Source organism: Diabrotica virgifera, chromosome 8 (genome assembly GCF_917563875.1).
Source record: "Diabrotica virgifera virgifera chromosome 8, PGI_DIABVI_V3a".
In the NCBI taxonomy this organism is placed as follows: domain Eukaryota; kingdom Metazoa; phylum Arthropoda; class Insecta; order Coleoptera; family Chrysomelidae; genus Diabrotica; species Diabrotica virgifera.
Window position 1 is genome coordinate 63,152,101 of NC_065450.1, and position 20,483 is coordinate 63,172,583.

The 20,483-nt window shown below is 34.5% G+C and overlaps 1 protein-coding gene across 1 annotated transcript in view; it reads right to left on the reverse strand.

The window, feature by feature from the left end:
- LOC126889343 (uncharacterized) overlaps positions 1 to 20,483 on the reverse strand; it is a 35,180-nt gene that overhangs the window by 5,015 nt on the left and 9,682 nt on the right. Inside the window, exons 3-4 of the mRNA XM_050657578.1 lie at positions 12,387 to 12,553; positions 6,699 to 6,831 (exon numbers count right to left, since the gene is read on the reverse strand). Of these exons, the coding sequence (XP_050513535.1) occupies positions 6,699 to 6,831; positions 12,387 to 12,416 (163 nt within the window). The 5' untranslated portion in view covers positions 12,417 to 12,553. The remainder of the gene's footprint in view (positions 1 to 6,698; positions 6,832 to 12,386; positions 12,554 to 20,483) is intronic.

The window sequence follows — 20,483 nt, forward strand, 5'->3', positions numbered from 1 at the left end:
GTCATTCTACTTGAAAATGTCATCATTAATTTAAAGAGATGGGTTTTGAATGTTCTTGGATAACTGTTATTTTTATAATTGCAAATTATTAATTCAGTTAATAAATGTGATAATTTTTTCACTAACTATGTATTCAGTGATTGTAATAATTTATTTGTACAACAAAACTAATACTCAATCGAGAAAAGTGTTAAAGTGATTTTTTAATAATATATTGTTATGGAACGCTTACAATTTTGAACATCTTTAACAACAAAATACTTGGATCACAGAATATATTATCCTGATGTATTCTCTGCTTGGATCTTCCACAAATAATACACAATAAATAACTTTTTATTAAGTTCACGTCTTAAATCAATTATTTATCAAATACACTATATATATATCAATAATATTTAATCAATAACTCAAAATATTCCCGATGCAATGTCAAATATTTAAAATTGTCACTGATTGTCAGTGTCTGACTGACAATATATATGCTGACAATATTATATTCCGCTGAGTGCGTTGTAAGACAAAGATAGATTTGGAAAATATTACCACGGCATTGTGTTCATTTTTTTCGAATCCTGAAAAAACCAATAAATATTTTTGAAAAATTTAAACGCAGAATGAAAGACTAAATTATTACCGAGGGCCGAAAGTCCCTTAGAATAAATAAAAAGTTTATTTTGAATGAGATATTTGAAATTAAAAATCACACTAAATTATCTCTTAGTTTTTCACCCCTGTAACTTATTAAAATAAACATTATAGAAGTTCTCAGGGACTTTCGGCCCTCGCTAATAACGTAATCTTTCATTCTGCGTTTAAATTTTTCAAAAATACTTATTAGTTTTCTCAGGATTCGAAAAAAATGAATCCCCATTTGAATAGCATTGCAGTCGAAAATACGTACCGATCCTCTTAAATAATAAAAGTTTATTATTTTTAAACATATGCAATTGTTTAAACAATATTTCATAAACAATAATAAAATTAGTTTGATTTTTGTGGAATTAAAATATTAAAATACAACAAAATAAAGAGTAAGAAAATAATATATTAGATAAAGATTGAAAGAAATTATGGTGGAAATCAACTTGTGTGAATCGAACACCGCTGTCCTGCGCGTAGCACCAAAAATTATTGTTTATTTCAAAAATTTTCTGACGCCGTGGTAATTAATCGATTTTAATTTTGAGAATTGCAAATGAAAGGTACAGTACATCTCTATAAGCAAAAAAAAATTCAACTTGCTATCTGCTTTATTTTCAATCCTGTAACATTTTGAAAAAATGAGTTTTTGTTGCGAAAGCTGAATTGAAAAATTTATTTTGCAAAATCTATTGAACCGATCTTAATGAAATTTACAGCATTATTTTATTTTATCATAAGGTTTTTCTGGATGAAATATGAAGGTCCTAAGTATAGCATTAATGGTTGAAAAACGTAAAATGCGAATACTTGTTTTTGTATGTTTTTTCGCAATTATTGCTATTTTTCAACTAGGGTGACTATTTTTTAAATTTTTAACCAATTCTATATTGTAGGAAATTTAATTACGCCACTTTTATGTCAGTACATCTTTTCTCGAAAATGAATACTTTTAAAGTTATAATCAAAAAACGAAGAAAAAAATCGAATTCTTCCTTCAATTTTTGACATTTTGATTATTTAGACAATGTTCCGGGCCTTTTTGAGAGGGAGGATAACTCAAATGTTATTATTTGATTTATTTTCAAGCAATTTCTGCAAAAAAATTTGAGTCACCTCTCAACGTCCATCTCAAAACAGATGCGCCCTGGACTAGTAGTTTTTTAAGTTTTTCGTCAATAGTTCTAAAACTATGAGGTTTAGCATGAACAACCTTCTATACAAAAATGTTCTAGATTAAATTTGAAATAAAAAAGTTCCAATACAAAATCCTTCTAAAATGAACGGTTCCAAAGTTACGGAGGTAGTATAGTATATTTGGTCCAAAAAAAAGGCCTAACCCAGACATCCAAAGTAAAAGTTTTCCTCCAACACCAAATTGTTCTATATGGTTCACATATTGTTCAGTAAAAAGTTACACCATTTTGAGCGTCCGGTTTGGGGGGGGGGGAGTTTGGGGAGAAATCGGTAAATTAGTAATTTCTTTACGTTTTTCGTCAAAATTTCTAAAAACTATGTTTAAGCGAAACAATGTTCTATACAAAAACATACTACATAAAATTTAAAACAAAAATGGTCCTATCCATAATTGTTATAAAATCAACGGTTTCAGAGTTACGGAGAGTGAAATGTGGAGGTTTTCGATACTTTTTATATTCTTTGGGAAATTGATGATGATTTTGGGTGGTGACGTTGACGTTTCTTCAAGGGCTTATCACTAACATACCATCGGCTACTGAAATAGCAAATCCTGTTGAAGAAAATTTCTTTCAATCAGTAAAAATATTATAAATTGCCCAAGTAATATAAAAAGTATCGAAAACCTCCACTTTTCACCCTCCATATCTCTGGAATCGTTGATTTTATAACAATTATGTATATGACCTTTTTTGTTTTCAATTTGATGTAGAACATTTCTGTATAGAATATTATTTACGCTAAAGCATATTTTTAGAAATATTCACGAAAAACATAAAAAAAACTACTAATTTACCGATTTCTCCCCCATCTGCCCCCCAAACCGGACGCTCAAAATGGTGTAAATTTTTACTGAACAATATCTGGACCATATAGAACAATTTGGTGTTGGAGGAAAACTTTTACTTTTAATGTCTGGGTTAACCCTTTTTTGGACCAATTATACTATACTATCTCCGTAACTTTGGAACCGTTCATTTTAGAAGGATTATGCATACAACATTTTTTGTTTCAAATTTAATGCAGAACATTTTTGTATAGATGGTTGTTTATGCTAAAATGCATAGTTGTAGAAATATTGACGAAAAACTTAAAAAACTACGAATTTACCGATTTCTCCCCCCTCTCCACCCCAAACCCGACGCTCAAAAAGGTGTGACTTTTTTCTGAACATTATGTGGACCATATAGAACAATTTGGTGTTGGATGATAACTTTCACTTTGGATGTCTGGGTTTGGATCTAATTATACCATACTAAATATAAATATGTAGTACCATCTATTATGTTGTATAATATCCTAAGAAATGAATATTCACAAATCAATTCTGGTTGTTTGTAAATTTGCGAAATGCTGCCTTATCACCCGGTGCCGCCCAAAATCCCGACAGCCAAAATCCCGACAGCCAAAATCCCGACGGCCAAAACACCGACACGCCAGAATCCCGACCGCCCAAAATCCCGACATGCAACAATCCTCGCATAGGTAAAAATTCCGACTTTTTTTTAATACTTTTAATACAAAATACTTTTGTTTAGTAACAAAAAATAAAAAAAACAGTGGCCATAAACAAAAAACAAGAAATAAATGTAATTATATGTTAAAAAGAATCTTATCAAACCTGTCGGGATTCTGGCCTGTCGGGATTCTGGCGTGTCGGTATTTTGGCCGTCGGGATTTTGGCCGTCGGGATTGTGGCTGTCGGGATTTTGGCTGTCGGGATTTTGGGGTAGACCCCTATCACCAATTTATACTTCTACATTCAAAAGAACTGACGCCACCTTAGTGGCTGTTGTTAAGCCTAATCCAAAACAACCGTGAAGAACATGATATGACGCTATGAGATGAAGTGTACTAACCCACAACCCATAATTTTTCCAAAACGCTTTGAAAGTTATCCCATAATTTAAGTATTTTCAGATGCAGAGTGGCTCAAGCATCTGTTGCTTGGCCACCATTGGTTGCTTGACCACCATTGGTGGTTGAACAAGCATTGGTTCATCATCATCGTCACGTAGCGCTACAACCCTGGTGGGTCCTGGCCGACTGTACAACTTTCTTCCAATTTGTTCCGTCTTCCATCAACCTAGGGTCAAATGGAATATTCATTTTTCGGAGATCTGCTTGGATGTTATCTCTCCATCGCATTCTGGGACGTCCGAGTGGTCTTTTGCTTGTAGGAATCTCCTCCTATACCAGTCTTACAAGTCTCTCGTTATGAAGTCTGTGCACGTGGTCTGCCCATCTTAGTCGCTGTGATTTAATTTCTTGGAAAATATTGGTGTCATTGTCGAGTTCTTTTAATTCGAAGTTGGTTCTGATCTTATACTGGTTTGTGTTAATGTCGTGGTGAGGTCCGAAAATTTTTCTAAGTATCTTTCGTTCAAAACGTCTGAGCTTTTCTTCGTTTGATTTGGCCATGGTCCACGTTTTGCAACCATATGTTAGTACAGGTCAGACGATGGATTTATAGATTTTTATCTTGAAACTTCTTGTAAGATTTTTTGATTTTATAAGCTTATCTAGTGCGAATAGTCAGCGATTTGCTGATTGGATTCTGTCTTTTATTTCTTCAGTAAATCGTTGTCAGCTGTGATTACGGCCATCAGATACTTAAAACGTTGTACTCTTTCGAAATTGAAGGTGTTGACCGTCACATTTTGTCCTATCCTGTCTCTTCGTCTCGTTCTATTTATACACACATATTTCGTCTTCTCTTCATTATATCTCAGCCCTACTTCGCTTATTGCTCCTTCCACCTTGTTGAAAATGGCTTTTCTGGATAGGACTGAGTCTCCAACGAGATCAATGTCATCTGCATCAAAGCATTGGTTGATAAAGTTCAAACCAAGTTTTTTACAAGTGTTACAGCTTTTTAAAGGCGATTAAACCATGAGGATTAAGGGTAAGAGCGGTAAAGTCATAACAAGGATCTAGATAAAAAATGAAGATATTGAACAAAAATAGAGCAATCAAGAGCAGCCTTTTTTGAAGATGATGAAATTTCTGAGTAACCAAAGACTCAATCTGCAAATCCGATATCGGAGGGTAAAATGTTATAACAAGTATATTCTTCTTACTAATTAATCAATCTATTCTTCTTCTAGTTCCTTACACTATTAATGTTGACCTAATGAGAAATCTGGAAGCTTTTGAGATGTCGCATTTTATTATTATTATTTATTATTATTTTACTTATTTTATTTATAAACGGGCAAAGCCCAATTACAATTTATGTTAACTTTGAACTTTTAGATTACAGAATAATAAGTCTTACTTAGTTATTGTTTACTAAGACCTGACTCAGGAACTTGCTATATGTTTGGAAAAGGTCAATGTTAAAGTGCTGGTTTGCTAGTCTGGCAGTTCTAGTGAGGAAGTTGTTAAGACCATAGTTAGTGCGGTGGATTGGGTAATGGAAACTCACTGTAGCCCTGGTTGTTCTTAGTGGGACATGAATATTAATTTTTTGAAGAAGCTCTGGAGTTCCACTTTTTCCATGTAGGATATTGTAGAAAGTGATAAGATCGCTTCTCTTATGACGAGCAGTGATTGGTGCCATACGTAGGATATTAAGAATATCTGCATCATTGTTTGTAGTTGTCCAAGATATTAAGTCTATATGCAATATGCTTTAAAAATTTATATTCAGCTAACTGAAGAGCATTAGTATGTACTCCATAAAAAGGAGACCATACACAGGAGGTATACTCAAGATGGGGACGGACCACGGCACAGTAGAGGGTTTTTAAAGCTGTAATATTTGTGAAGTCCTGGGTGCATCTTTTAATAAAGCCAAGCATCTGGAAAGCCTTATTAACAACATTCTCCAGATGATGAGAAAGCTGTAAGTTTGTATCAAGGGTCACCCCCAAGTCTTTTAAAAAGGAGGTTCTTTCGAGAATATAGTGACCAATATTGTAGTCAAAAACAATTGCATTTCTGGAACGGGAAAAAGTCATAGTTACATTTAGTTGGATTAAGTTCTATGCCATTTCTTTTACGTTGTTGTATTCTAGCAAGTTATTTAAATCGTACTGTAGTTTTTCACAGTCCTCTGGGGATTTAATCACGCAGCTTAATATAAGATCATCAGCAAAGAGCAAAAATAAACTGATCGCGAAGCATTCATTTATGCCGTTTATGAAAATATTAAACAAGAGTGGCCCAAGGTGAGAGCCTTGAGGAACTCCTGATGGAACTTGGATAATTTTGGAATCATGACAATAAAGGCTCATCAATCCCAATCAGTTTTAACTTATTATGCAACAAAATATTGTGTGCCACCCTGTCGAATACCTTGGAGAAGTCAGTGTATATTGTATCCACTTGATTTTAGGAGAATTTTTTTAGGAGTGTTGAACAGAATCGGAAGAGACAGAAAACTTTTGACCACCATTAAAAGGAGAAAGACGACATATTTGGCGTATTTAGAAATAATAAGTACGAGTTGTTGCAATTAATTATGCAGGGTAAAATCGAAGAAAAAGGGGTCCTGGTAGACCCCAAATATTCTGGCTGAAAAACATTCGCTACTGGACCGGGTTAAACACAGACGCTTTTAAGAAAAAGCATAAGATATAGCCAACCATCATTAGTGGGTCGGCACTGGAAGTAAAAAAAGGGGGATTAAATCTACCTTTTTCCTATTATGGCATTATTAAAAAGCTGCGAAATAATCGGATATTCTACATTATATTGATGAATAGTCGGTATTTAATTATGTTTCTGGCTATAGAAGCCTCACCTGTATACATGTATTAAGTCACATTCACAAAATGATTTTGTTGAAACGACAAAGCGAGCAAAAAAGATTCAGCTTAAACTACTTTTATTTTTTATCTATAAAATATACGTACCAGGACTACATCTCATTGTTACTCCTGCCAAAGTTCCCTGATAATTAAATGTATAATAATAACAAGGTACAAATTTACCTACGTTTCCTACCATACGATATGTGGCTCTACCAAATTGATCGACGTTGAAAAACTAAAAATATGGAAACAAGAAAAATATGAAAACAAGTAATATCCTATATAAACATAAACATATAAAAAATAACAAATAACATAAAATAACAAATAACAATACATAGTTTTATTTAATTTTATTTTGTATCATTTTATTTAATTTTTTTTTATATCTATAATTTTGTTGAATTTGGTTTTTGTCTAATTTTATTTGATTTTATTTAATTTTGTTAAATTTTATTGAATTTTATTTTATATTGTTTTATTCAATTTTATCTAATTTTATTTAATTTTATGTAGTTTTATTTAATTTTATGAAATTTTATTTAATTATATTTAAATGTATTTAAATTTATTAAATTGCATTTAATTTTATTTAATAAACACCTTTAGGGTTGAAACCACCCCAAACCCAGTCAATGATAGGAAATTATGAATTTATATCTAATTTTACCATAGAAAACTGAACAAAGCAACCCGTACAGCAGTGGTTTCCAACCTTTTTGTACCTGCGCCCCCCTTCAAAAAAATAAAATTCTTGCGCCCCCTTAATTTTTTAACACTCTAATTTTACAAATTCTCAACTCAATCTTGAAAATTTGCTATCACTAGATAAGTCTATTATCATTTCCTGTTCTGCTGCCGTAAGGCCAAAATCATCATATTTTTCAATCACAAACGGGTTTCTAATCCATTCATATTTGGACATGTCAAGATCTTTAAAGTAAAGTGGTAAAACGAGAATTGCTTCCATATATTGGTCTAATTATTATTAATACGAACTTTACTTTCTTCTGTTTCATCAGCAAGACAGACTTGCCAACGTGCCTCACAATAATATAGAAGTCATCTATATTGTGAACCCATGGCAGCACACAATATTGCGAAAAGCCTTTCACATATTGGGCTATTTTTGCAAAATTTACAGCTCTTATAATAACTTCAAATACTGTTAGTAGATCTTCATCCATATCTCTTAAAACAAGCGATTGTCTCTGAATCATGCTATGCGTAAACTGCACGAAGAGCCTTTCGAATACGTGCCTGTATACTGGCATTTTTTCCTGCCACAGATGGAGCTCCATCTGTGCATAGTCCCACACAGTTCTCCCACAGAATGTCATTTTCAATGAAAAAAATTATCAATGATATTAAAAACTTCACTTGCTGTAGTATTATCTTCAATAAGTTTACAGAATAACATGTCTTCTCTAACCTCAGTTTCCACAACATATCTTACATATGTTATCAAGTGTGCATCCTTAAAATCGGTAGCCTCATCTACTTGCAACGCGAAAGAAGATATTTTTACTTTTTCTATTAATTGATCGAAGAGATCTTCAGATATTGGTCTTCCCATCGTATTACCTGCAAGTGGAATGATTTTAAGTTGATCAGCATATAATAGCACTGAGCTATTATGCCAATAGATGCAGATAGTTTTAGATAACAGGTAGATTCATTTTTTTGACACCTATTCGACTTCTTTGGTTTGTATTCGAAAATGATATTTTGGAAACAGCTGCATGCCCCCCTTGTAACACTTTCGCGCCCTCCTAGGGGGGCGCGCCCCACAGGTTGGAAACCACTGCCGTACAGGGTTAAGACCACCCCGCCGAAAAGAATAATTGAAAATTCGGAATATATAGTTAGTTTTAGTATAAAAAAATGTGCAGCTCTGTTTTTTAAACTGAAAAAATCAACTTGTATTTGGCCTGGATCCCTCGTACCAAAAAAAGTTTATTAATAGCAAGAAAATTTGTTAATAGTTTAACGGAGTCTAGTCGGACAAACTGTGATATTACACGGGAACACTGGAACACGGAAAGTTTTAATTATTGTGGAACAGCTTACATAGGTTTCGAAAGTCAGACTACAAAAACGTTCTTTGTATTTTGTAGGAAAGAACTTCCAATTGATTTGTTACATTTTTATTAAACTCTCATAGTCCAGGAACCGAAGCTTTTCACCTCGCAATTTTTACAGAATGGATCGATATGCTTGCAAATTTAAGAATAAGTAGTGGATAGTCCAGGGATCAAAATCTATATGATGCCGACAGGCGCTTTTACCATGTGGGTGGCTGCCACCCCATCTTGGGGGGTGGACATTTTTTATTATATTTTGACCGCAAAAGTTGATAAAATATTCATTCTAAGCAAAAAATGTTCTATACATTTGTTTGATAAAATTATTAGTTTTCGAGTTATTCGCTATCAAAAGTGTTAGTTTTATATCGAAAAAATCAATGTTTTTCGGTAATACTCATTTACGATTCACTCAATTTTTGCCGCAGAAAAGATTTTTCAAACCAAGTTCTTGGGAATTAAATAACCTACAATTTCATATTTAAACATTTTTTTGTATCTCTGATGCCAATCTTTCTATTCTGAAGAAAATGGCATTTTTTACCAAACTACAAAAATTCGTTATTCGCTTTTAACTCGTTTTTTAAAAACTAATCATTCTAAGCCAGTCAAACTTCTAGAATCTATTAATAATACATATAGATAAAGAAGAATGATTAAGGTCCATGATTAAAAACACCGCGAACTTACATTATTATGCTTCCAATTGGATTTCTCCTTTTTTTTCAAAAAAATATATTTATTTTTTAAATGAAAGTTTTTATTTTTTATCTTAGAAAGCTTGGTAAAAAAGAATTTTGTAGGTTTTTATAAGATCTATAAGCCTGTTAATATTAAATCTTTTATCGATGTGTTATCGAGCCCTAGGTGACTTGTTATGCTGGAGTTACTCCCAGAAATTTTCGTACGCATCTGGCCGTCGCGAGTAGTACAGCGTTCTGCATGGTCTTATAAAGGTGTTCATTTAGACCCAGCTTTTTTATGCTTTCGAGAAGGGTCTTTGGAATGACTCCAGTAGTAGACATAATAATCGGTATCGTCTGGGTACTTTGCATTCTCCATCTTGGTATTTGAATTTCCAGATCTCTGTACTTGGCGATCCTTTCAGTAAATTTACTACGTAGATTATTGTTGTTAGGTATCGCCACATCAATTAGTGTTGTCTGTCTTGTTAATTTATTAACTAGTACGAGATCTGGTCTATTATGTGCCGCTGTTTGGTCTGTGAGCACAGTGCGGCCCCAGTATAGCTTGTAGTTGCCATCCTCAAGCATACTCTCAGAGACGTATTGATAATACGGGCGATGGTCCGCTTGGAGAAGTCCCAGCTTGATAGCTATCTCTTGATGAAGGATTTTTCCCACTGCGTCATGCCGTTCCTTGTATTCAGTTGCAGCAAATGCCTGGCAGCCCCCTGTAAGATGTTGGATGGTTTCTTGGGCTTGACATCCATATCGGCATCTGTCGTTTTGAACCTGAGGGTCTTTGATGATATATTTTAGGTAATTTCTGGTTGGTATAACCTGATCCCGAATGGCCAGTAATGAACCCTCCGCTTCAGTGAACATCTTTCCTGATGTCAACCAATAGTTCAACGCTGTATTGTCGACATAATCTTGGCTGACCTCATTGGGATGTCGCCTGTGCAGAGGTTTACCCATCCAGGTGCTCATTTTTTCGTCTTTAGTTAGGTGGTTTATGCGTATTTCTGGTTCCCTCAGTTTGATCGGTGTTGTGTTATCTACTGCGCAAATAGCGCGATGTAGAGTAGATGTCTCAGCTTGCATCTGAAAATAAGTTCTTAAATTAGCAATGTGTTTATCTAATTGCTCACCTATATCCATAAGTCCTCTTCCTCCTAGATTCCGTGGTAATGTCTTTCTTTCTACTGCACTTTTAGGATGGTGTTTTTGTGCCTTTGTGAGGTGTATTCGTACTTTTTGCTGAAGATTTTCTATATTTGTTTTTGTCCACTTAACAATACCAAATGAATAGCTAAGCGCGGAACAAGCGTAGGTGTTTAGTGCCTTAAACAAATTTTTACTGTTAAGCAGTGAACGAAGCAGCTGTTTTATCCTTCGTATAAACTCAGTAGTTATCTCAGTTTTCACTTGCTTATGGTCAATTTTCCGCGCCTGCTTTACTCCAAGATATTTGTAAATTATATCGTTTTCACCCACGGCCTCGATGTTCTGGCCATTTTGCATATCGAATCCACCGGGCTGTATCTTTCCTCTGACTATATTTAAAACGCAGCACTTGTCTAGTCCAAAGTGCATATTAATATCATTAAAGAATGTTTCTACTGTTTTAGCAACTGTTCTAGATTGTCTCGAGTAGAAGCCATTCATTTCAAATCATCCCTATACAACAGATAATTAAGCTTCGCTACTACAGTATTGTTGTTTTTAATGCTAAAACCTGAGTCAGTGGAGTTTAATAGCTGTGATAGGGGGTTCATAGCCAAGCAGAACCACAATGGACTCAGCGAGTCTCCTTGAAACAGGCCCCGGTTGATTGCGATATTTTCCGTTTCGATATTGTTTTCCACCAGGTATTTGGAGGTGAATTTTAGTCTTCTAACTTGTCATTATATGCCTTAAAAAAGTCACTAGGTTATCATCGACTTTGTATATTCTTAATATATCTATAAGCCATTCATGCGGCACTGAATCAAAGGCCTTTTTGTAGTCAATAAAGGCAGTAAAGAGGTTACTTTTTTTGGTGAATGCCTGGTTAGGAATGACTGAGTCGATGATAAGTTGTTCTTTACAACCCATAGAACCCTTAGCGCATCCTTTCTGTTGAGGCTCTATGATATTGTTTAGAGCACAGTGTTGGTAGATACGCCGGGTTATACAGGATGTGACCAATTTATACAAAGTTGGAAGACAAGTAATCGGGCGGTACTTAGCTGGATCTTGGGTGTTATTTTGATCCTTCGGTATTAAATAAGTGGTTCCCTGAGTTAGAAATGATGGTATTTCCTGCGGGTTAGAAATAACATGATTAATTAATGTTGATGAGCACTCATGAATACTCCAAAACTTATTAAGCCAGAAGTTCTGAACTCCGGCTAGTCTAGGAGATTTCCAGTTATGAAGCTCTTTGATGATATTTGAGACCTCTTCACTAGTGAATAGTTCGTAGTTAGCTGTGACGTAGTGGCGACAGTTGTGCGTCGTATCTTCTATCCAGCCAGCATTGTTGTTAAGAGCAGCTGGTGTGGAAAGTTGATTTCCCCAAAACTCATGAATCTCTTCTTGGCTTGGGTAAGACTTGTCGACACTTTTCACAGTGGAGTTGAGTTTTCGGTAGAACGCCTTTTTAGAGTTCTCAAAAAGTGCATTGTCACATTTTCCGTTGTTACTAAGTTTATACCTTCTTAATCGTCCTGAATAGACGGAGAGTTTTTGTTTTAATGTATCCAGACACTGTTGGGTTGATTATATATTAATATTATTATTATTCGTATGATTTTTACAGCTTTTGTGGCATTTTCGTCTCTGACGAATGGACTAAATACCTATTTTAATTATTTTATTATTTATATAGGGTTGTAGAAAAAATATTGTATTCAACATGTACATAAATTGTATTTTTTCACTCATGAAATTACCGGTCAATATGTCCGTTCGTGAAAAAAGTACCACTTTATGCATTTGTGGCATAGATTACTATTAAAACGTCACATTTTATCTATTACCTGTACTGCTTTTGCTATTTGTGTCGACATAGGTAACCATGGATTAAAAAATGTAGCTTTAATTTTACGCCAGGCAAAATCTCTTTGAAAATAACTAAGAGCTATACTTGCAGGGACCAAATTCCAAGGCCTTGCATCAAGATTGCTTAATGCAGCCAAAGTAATATCTAAAACAGACAAAATAGAGATAAATAAAACAGACAAAATTATTTTAAGTTGGTTTTAGTTTAACCCATAACCACTGACGTGCGGTATGCCATACCGCGCCGAAAATACACTGCGCGCCAAAATTAATGCATAATTATTTTAAAAACCTAGGTAAATCAAATAATTTTAATGTTTCGATTTTTGTGATAATATGTATATTATTGTCATCTCCGGTATACTGTAAAATGTATCGAAAGAACGGTAAAATCGCTGATATTTTTATCATTCTTTCTTTTTAATTCGAATCTTGTTGGCTTGTAATACGTTGTGCTGAACGTTTAAAGGCGTTTTTTTTCTTTGAAGTGAACCACCGACAGCAAGAAAATCGACATTTTTCAAAAAGTGACTGTATTAGAATTGTTACTCTTCGCGAAAGAAGGATAAAGTCAAGTAGAACTCGCTGAACGTTTTAAGGTACGATTCCGAAAGTGGCTGCAGATTGCAGACCGCAAACCGCAGACTGCAGCGGCAGTGTCGTCTCCGGTCAGACCAATTCCGAGCAGAACTGCACTGCATCTACATAATAGCGACAACAGCATTGCACGATGGGAATTTATAATAGTATAATATTAAAAGTCGTATAAGTAGGATGTCAGACGCAATGAACAACGATGAAATAATGTTATATCTTTTGATGGAAGTAGAAGATGAAGACGATCTTTTACTTTTGCATTATAAAAGAAAGAGGAAGTCAACTAGGTCTCTATTTAAAATAGACAATTTGAAGGAAGCTTGCGTCATAAATAACTGAATATTTTGCTACAAAATTAATTAATTGCTGTTCTTCTTCATTTGAAATACGCGACGCTACTGGTTCTGGTGCGTGCAGTACTGCGGTCTGCGGTGGCGACGTTCTGCGTGCGGCGGCGACAGTACTCGACATACAGCTCATAAGAAACCATATGAACCAGTAGGTCTGTCGCTGCGGTCTGCGGTCTGCGGTTTGCAGTTGGCGGTTTGTGGTCTTGTTCGGAATCGTTTTTTTAACGTCACTCAGTCAACCATTTCAAGAGTGGTAAAACGTTTTTCTGTTACTGGAAGTAGCTCGAGAAGACCCTGTCAAGGCCGTAGAAGTGTAACTCCTAATCAAGACCGGTTTTGACACTTCGTACACTGAGATAAAGGTTTGTTATCAGTACTTCTCTACAAAATACGATAAAAAGAATACTTGCCGAAAACGACCTACTCCCTGGAAAGGCACCCACTGGCCCATTATTGGCCAGAGACTATAGAAGGCAAAGATTGCATTTTTCTCGTGAATATGTTTGGAATAATGACCATTGGGGAACAATACTGTTCACCGATGAATCTAGGTAGTCTTTTTTCTAATGACAGGCGGAACAAAGCGTACAGAAGGCCTGGGGCTGGGAAATGCTACGCACAGTGTAACACCTTAGGAACTATACAGTATCGTGGCGACTCGCTAATAATGTGTGGTAGGATTAATTTAGAGGGTCGTACGGAGTTAGAATAGATCGTGGGCGCCTTACATCAGACAGGTATACTGCCGTCCTCAAATAAAACGCGGTATGTGCAGCCAACTTAAAACCGAGAAATCGGCTCTCAAAGTTTTTTCTCATGACTCTATATGTTTTGACAACTTTTTAACGCAAAACATGTTTTAATGATAGTTAAACATGATTTAAAAATATATTCTTAAACAAAATCATGTTTTTGTAAAAGCTGTAAAAAAAGTCATATTCCGCGTTTGAATTGAGCAGCGGATATATTACTGGATCAGAAATAGCGCCGTATCTGCATTTAATTTACAAATAGGATTTTTCACAAGGAAGAATCATCATCATCAACCCGTACTCGTCCACTGCTGGATATAGGGCTCCGTCAGCTCTTTCCATCTTTCTCTGTTTTGTGCGGCTTGCATCAAGTTGTGTCAAAATTTTGTAATGTACGTATTCTTTTGACTTGTCAAAAACAAAAGAAATTTTGTATATTTGATTAAATAAAATTCTATTCTATACGCTTCAGATCGTCAGCCCATCTGGTTGGTGGTCGTCCTCTGCTCCGTAGTGCTTCTTTTCGTGGCCTCCACTCGACAATACGTTTTGTCCATCGGTTATCTGACAATCTTGCGACGTGTCCTACTCAATTCCACTTGAGCGACGCGATTCTTTCGACGGCGTCCGTTGTTTTTGTTCTACGACGTATTTCTTCGTTTGGGATTCAGTCTTTCAGGGAGACACAAAGCATCTGGCGCTCCATAGCCCTCTGAGTTATGCGAATCTTGTTCACTACCTTTTTTGTGAGTGTTAATGTTTCCGCTCCATAAGTGAGTACAGGCAATATACACTGGTCAAAGATGTTCGTTTTCAGGCATAGAGGTAAGTCCGATTTAAATACATAGCTCAGTTTACCAAACGCTGCCCAGGCTAATCCTATACAAGGAAGAATAGTTACCAAAAAAGAAAAATATATAGCTTATAATTGTTTATTATATACCTACCTACGCAAAATACCTACATGTCAAAAATGTTTAAAATACCAGGTCGCAACACGAGTCTCAATAAATCGCGGTAAATGCGCTGTGCTCAATTAAAACTCGGCAAGTACATGATACTCCGCTAGCACAAACCGCTTTTTAGTCGAGTACTCTGTAGATACCGCATTTTAATTAAGCAGATATTGAAATTTAGCACATACGGCATGTTGCAATTTGTTTATTGTGGTAGTAAATAAAATGATACGGCTTTCAGACATTGCAGAAGCATAAAAAGGTCACAAGGAAACCACATAGAGCAAAAACTCGATTTTCAATTTTTTTTGCAGATACCGCGTTTTATTTGAGGACGCAGTATATTACAGACATTTTAGAAAAACATGCCATGCCAGTTGAACCATTTAATTATTGGGGATAATTTCATGCTTATGCAAGATAATGCCAGGCCACACATAGTAAGAATTGTGCAGCAACATAGTCAGGAGGTTGAAATACCTGCCATGGATTGGCCTGCGATAAGTCCTGACCTCAACCCTATAGAACATGTTTACGACATCATAAGCAGACGACTACGACAACTACCTAATGCGCCAAACACATTAGATCATCGGTTCTCAATCTGTGGTACATGTACCACTGGTGGCACATACCATTATTTGCGGTGGTACACAAAACACAAAAAAAATTAAAATAGTAGTACCTAGTAAGTCTTGACAATATAGTCTAAAAATATAGGTGGTACTAAAAATAATAAAATTAACTGTAGGTGGTACAGAACTCAAAAAGGTTGAGAACCGCTGCATTATATGATCTGTTTTGGCAGTTAGTTGAAATTTGGTATCAAATTGATAAAGAAGAAATAAAAACGGTAATTCTCAGTATGAGAGAGCGTTGTAATAAATGCCCGAGGAGGCAATACTCAGTACTAGTACTTGGTACTAGTACTTTCTTGAACTATAAAAATTTCAATTCCGTCATTTGTTTATAATGTTATTTTGTGTAGATCCGATGTTTGTTTAGATGTTTAGATCATGTTTGATTAGATGTTTGTTTATTTCAGCACATTTTTTGAAAATATTTTTTATTACAGATGTTCTAAAAGCAATCTTAAAGCACAGAAGAACAAACACAAATTTTTTCATTACACCTTAAATTAAAATTTTAAAATAAAATAAAAATGTATACCATTTTTATTCAGTTGCAATGCGAAGGTAAAACAATCTTATTTTTCACTTAGAACAGAGAGCGCAAACCAGCACTCTAAATCGACGATTTTCGACTCTAATTGGAGTCATCATCAGAGAGGCGTTGGTTTGCTGCTCTCTGCCTTAAGTGACGAAACTCGAGAGTTTATCCCCACATTGCAACTGACGTTATGGAGTAGATGCCTAGCGACATCTGCTAAATGAGAGCCAAAGTTTTCAACCTAATAAAAATATTTAAAATATTTAAAAATATCCAAAATATTCTTAAAAAATATTTAATTGAATATTTATTGGATCATTTTCCTGGTAACATCTCCATGGCTTATAAAAATTGCAAGCCAGATGGATGCTGAAGCGAAGAAGATAAGAGAGAATTCTAAAACTTGCAATTCACGACCCCGTCTGTTCAGTAGTGATGTTGAAAAAGTAACTATTCGTTACAAAGTACTCGTTACTTAAGAATACCGAAAGTAACGATTACTATACAGAGAGGTAAATCGTTACTTTGATTACTCTGATTACTTCGTACCAATCGTACCAGAGCGAGTACCTATTTTGAGTATTGTATCTACAAGCGGTTACAAAAAAATTAGTAGAATTTATAAAAAAAAATTATTAATTAATCTGGACAAAATTATGTCGGGCACCCCTTGTTTTTAATAATTTTTAACATAATAGATCTATTATCCAGAATTTCTATCTATTAAATAGATCGGTGAAGGTCGTTGTTATATTATCGGATTTTATACTTATACGAAATACTGAGAAATGCGATTCTCGATATGATTACCGGTACTCAAATACAAAAGTAATCATAGTAATCAAAGTATCCTACTAATACTAATACAAAATATGTACTGAGAAATACGATTCTCGATATGATTACTGGGACTCAAATACAGAAGTAACAAAAGTAATCAAAGTAACGAATACTGTAAATGATTACTTTATACAAAAGTAACGATTTGTAACGAATACTCGAAAGTAACTATAATCAACATCACTACTGTTCAGCTGGTAAATTCCAACGGAAAATGGACCTATGTTACTCAAAGGAGTAATTCTAATATAAAATAAAAATGTATACCATTTTTTATTTTAATTTTAAAATTATGCGTTAATTTCGGCGCGCAGTGTATATTTTCTTGTAAAACCTGTTTAATAAAAGATTTCTAGAACATCATCTGTGTACCGTTAAGTGGTGTGTAATTGTATCTGCTCCCAACTGCTGCAGTTTTATACTCTGGGCTAATTAGCAAAATACAAGGAAAAGTTATTTACCAGCAATTTTATTGCTGGAATCGAATCTTAATATTGTATCTATTAATAATATAGGTATGCAAAGTCCGCAGATAGTGTGCTACTTTTTTTATAAACAAAATGGCGCCCGAAAATCGTGTTTTTTTCAATTTTTGCTATATAACTCCAAAGATTTTAACACTACACCAAAAACACCCAAATAAAAATTCACCGCAATTAAATTCTGCATAGAGACGTGTTGTTTCCGATTCACTTCGAAGAAAACTTTCCCCGGAAAAAGCGGGTTTTTCCAACAAAAAAATTTTTAATTTTCAACTAAAATTTTAGATAAGTAATTTTTAATAAATAATTAAATAACTTGGTAATGTAAAAGCCCTTTTCGTATAGATTACAATTCCAGAAGCCGATGTAAATTGAATGAACACTTTAGCAACAATTGAATTGTTAATTAAAAATTTACGGTCGCTATAATAACGACAATAATTATGGTGCATAATAATAACTATGATTTTTTCATAAAACGACATTATACCTATCTAATCTACTTTACAGAATTGAAATTGGAGTATTTAAGCGGCCTCAGGAATATTTTAAAATTATAAACAATTTTTTGGCTTAAAAACAAATAGAATATCTCGGGAAATATTAAACTAAATTAAATCATGAAAACGGTATTCGAAAAAGAGTGGCAGGACTCTTCTTGTAAAAGAAAAAACGTTTAATTATGTTGAGTGGTTCCTGAGATACAGCCGGTCAAAGTTGACCGGAATTTACGGCAAAGATATAAACAATAGGATCATAATTTTCAAACCGTCACCTTTTTATTTTTGTCCTCTTTCTCCTCACCAATTTTCATATCTTTAAAATGCTCATAACATATATTATTATAATAAAAACTATCGATAATACGTGTGAAAATTGCCAAAAATAGCAAAATTCCAATCAAAAATTAGGTTGGAGAAAATGTAACCCTCAATATTCAAAATCGGTATACGTTAAAAAAAATGGATTTTCTCGGCTTCCCATGGAGCAATTTTCTTCATTCTTTTTTTATTCCCTAATAACTCGAGCAGAGCCATCGAACTAACGCATTATTAAATGTCAAACTTGCTTTTGTTTTGTTATAATAGATTAATTTATTTATAAGAACAGAATACTACATATTCTTTCCATTTGTAGGCTTTTTTTTAGATAGACTTACTACAAGTGTACCTTTTAAAGTTAAAAACATAAATGTTTTCATTTGAAAGCTATATAATTATTTAAACAATTTTTATTTAAACAAATTAAAATTTTGTGTTATAATAAATTTTTTTTTTTTTTTTTAACATCCCATTTATTTACAATCTGTAATAATGATTACAATAAGTAAATTGTTTAACAATTAAAAGAGACTTGCAGGAGACTGTCCAGTGACAATATCCTATAAAATCATAATTTTAGTACTTAACAAAATTATTTGTGACTAATAAATAAAACCCTATAAATAAAACTCTATAATAAATAAAATATTTTTGAAAATTTAAAATTTAAAATCTTGTTCGTAGATCGCTTGGAGTGTGGCGCTTTAGCCTTCTGTTTGCCTGGGGTCTCATTAGGTTCTTCGCTAGCCTGTTGGGGTGGTTTTGTAGTCGGATGTCGTATTTTTGGGCGTAACTGGCAATTTCTTCTTTGACAGTCTTCATTTGGAGATCACGATTGATGTGTTCATTGGGCATGTACCACGGTGCATTTGTGATAATGCGCAAGGTTTTCGATTGGAATCTCTCCAGGATGTCGATATTGGATCTCGACGCAGATCCCCACAGTTGGATACCATAGCTTCATATTGGCTTAATCACTGCCTTGTATACTAAAATTTTATTGTACAAACTCAGTTGTGACCTTTTTCCTATCAGCCAGTACATTTTATTGAGTTTCAGACCCAACTGTTTTTTTTTCGTGAATATGTGTTTCTTCCACGTTAATCTGCGGTCCAAGTGCATACCTAGGTATTTTACGTCATCCTTTTGTTGTAGTACTTGATTATTTATTGAGACGGTTGGGCACGTATCTTTTCGATTAGTGAACGTTATATGTACTGACTTGCTTTCGTTTACTTTAATTCGCCATGTTTGTAACCAGATATTTATACTGTCGAGATTTGTCTGGAGCAGTTGCGAGGCGATGTACGGGTTTGAGTGAGCTGCAATGATTGCTGTGTCATCTGCATATGTGGCTGTGATGATGTTTTGGCTTGTAGGAAGATCTGCTGTGTAGAGTAGGTAGAGAACTGGTCCAAGGACACTACCCTGAGGTACTCCAGCGTTGATTGGATATAAGTTAGTGCACTGATCTTTAACTTTTACAAGGAAATGGCGGTCGGAGAGATAGGACTTGAGGATTAGAAAGTAGTTGAGAGGAAGGACTTTTCTTATTTTGTATAGCAAGCCAGTGTGCCAGACTTTATCAAAAGCCTGCGAGACATCCAAAAAGGCTGCAGAGCAGTATTGCTTCTCTTCTAAGGCTTTGTTTATGGAATTGCAGACTCGATGAATTTGCTCGGTGGTAGCATGTTGTTGTCTAAATCCAAACTGGTGGTTGGGTATTAGCTGCTTTTCCACGAGGATTGGCTGTAATCTGTCTAGTAAGAGTTTTTCAAAAACCTTTGACATCACTGAAAGTAGACTGATAGGTCTATAGGACTTAACTTCTTCTACAGGCTTGCCTGGTTTGGGTATTAAGATGATTTGTGCCACTTTCCACAAAAGGGGATAGTAACCAGTTCTTAAGATTGCGTTAAAAATCTGTGTCAAATATTGCACGCCTTTCTTGGGAAGTTCTTTTAAAATTCTTGCAGTGATTAAGTCGAACCCTGGGGACTTTTTCGGATTCATATCTGTTTGGATTTTGTTGAAAACTTGTTTGGCTGTGAATTTCTCCAACGGTGCTTCTAGTTGGTATGGATATTCTAAATACAATTGAATATTA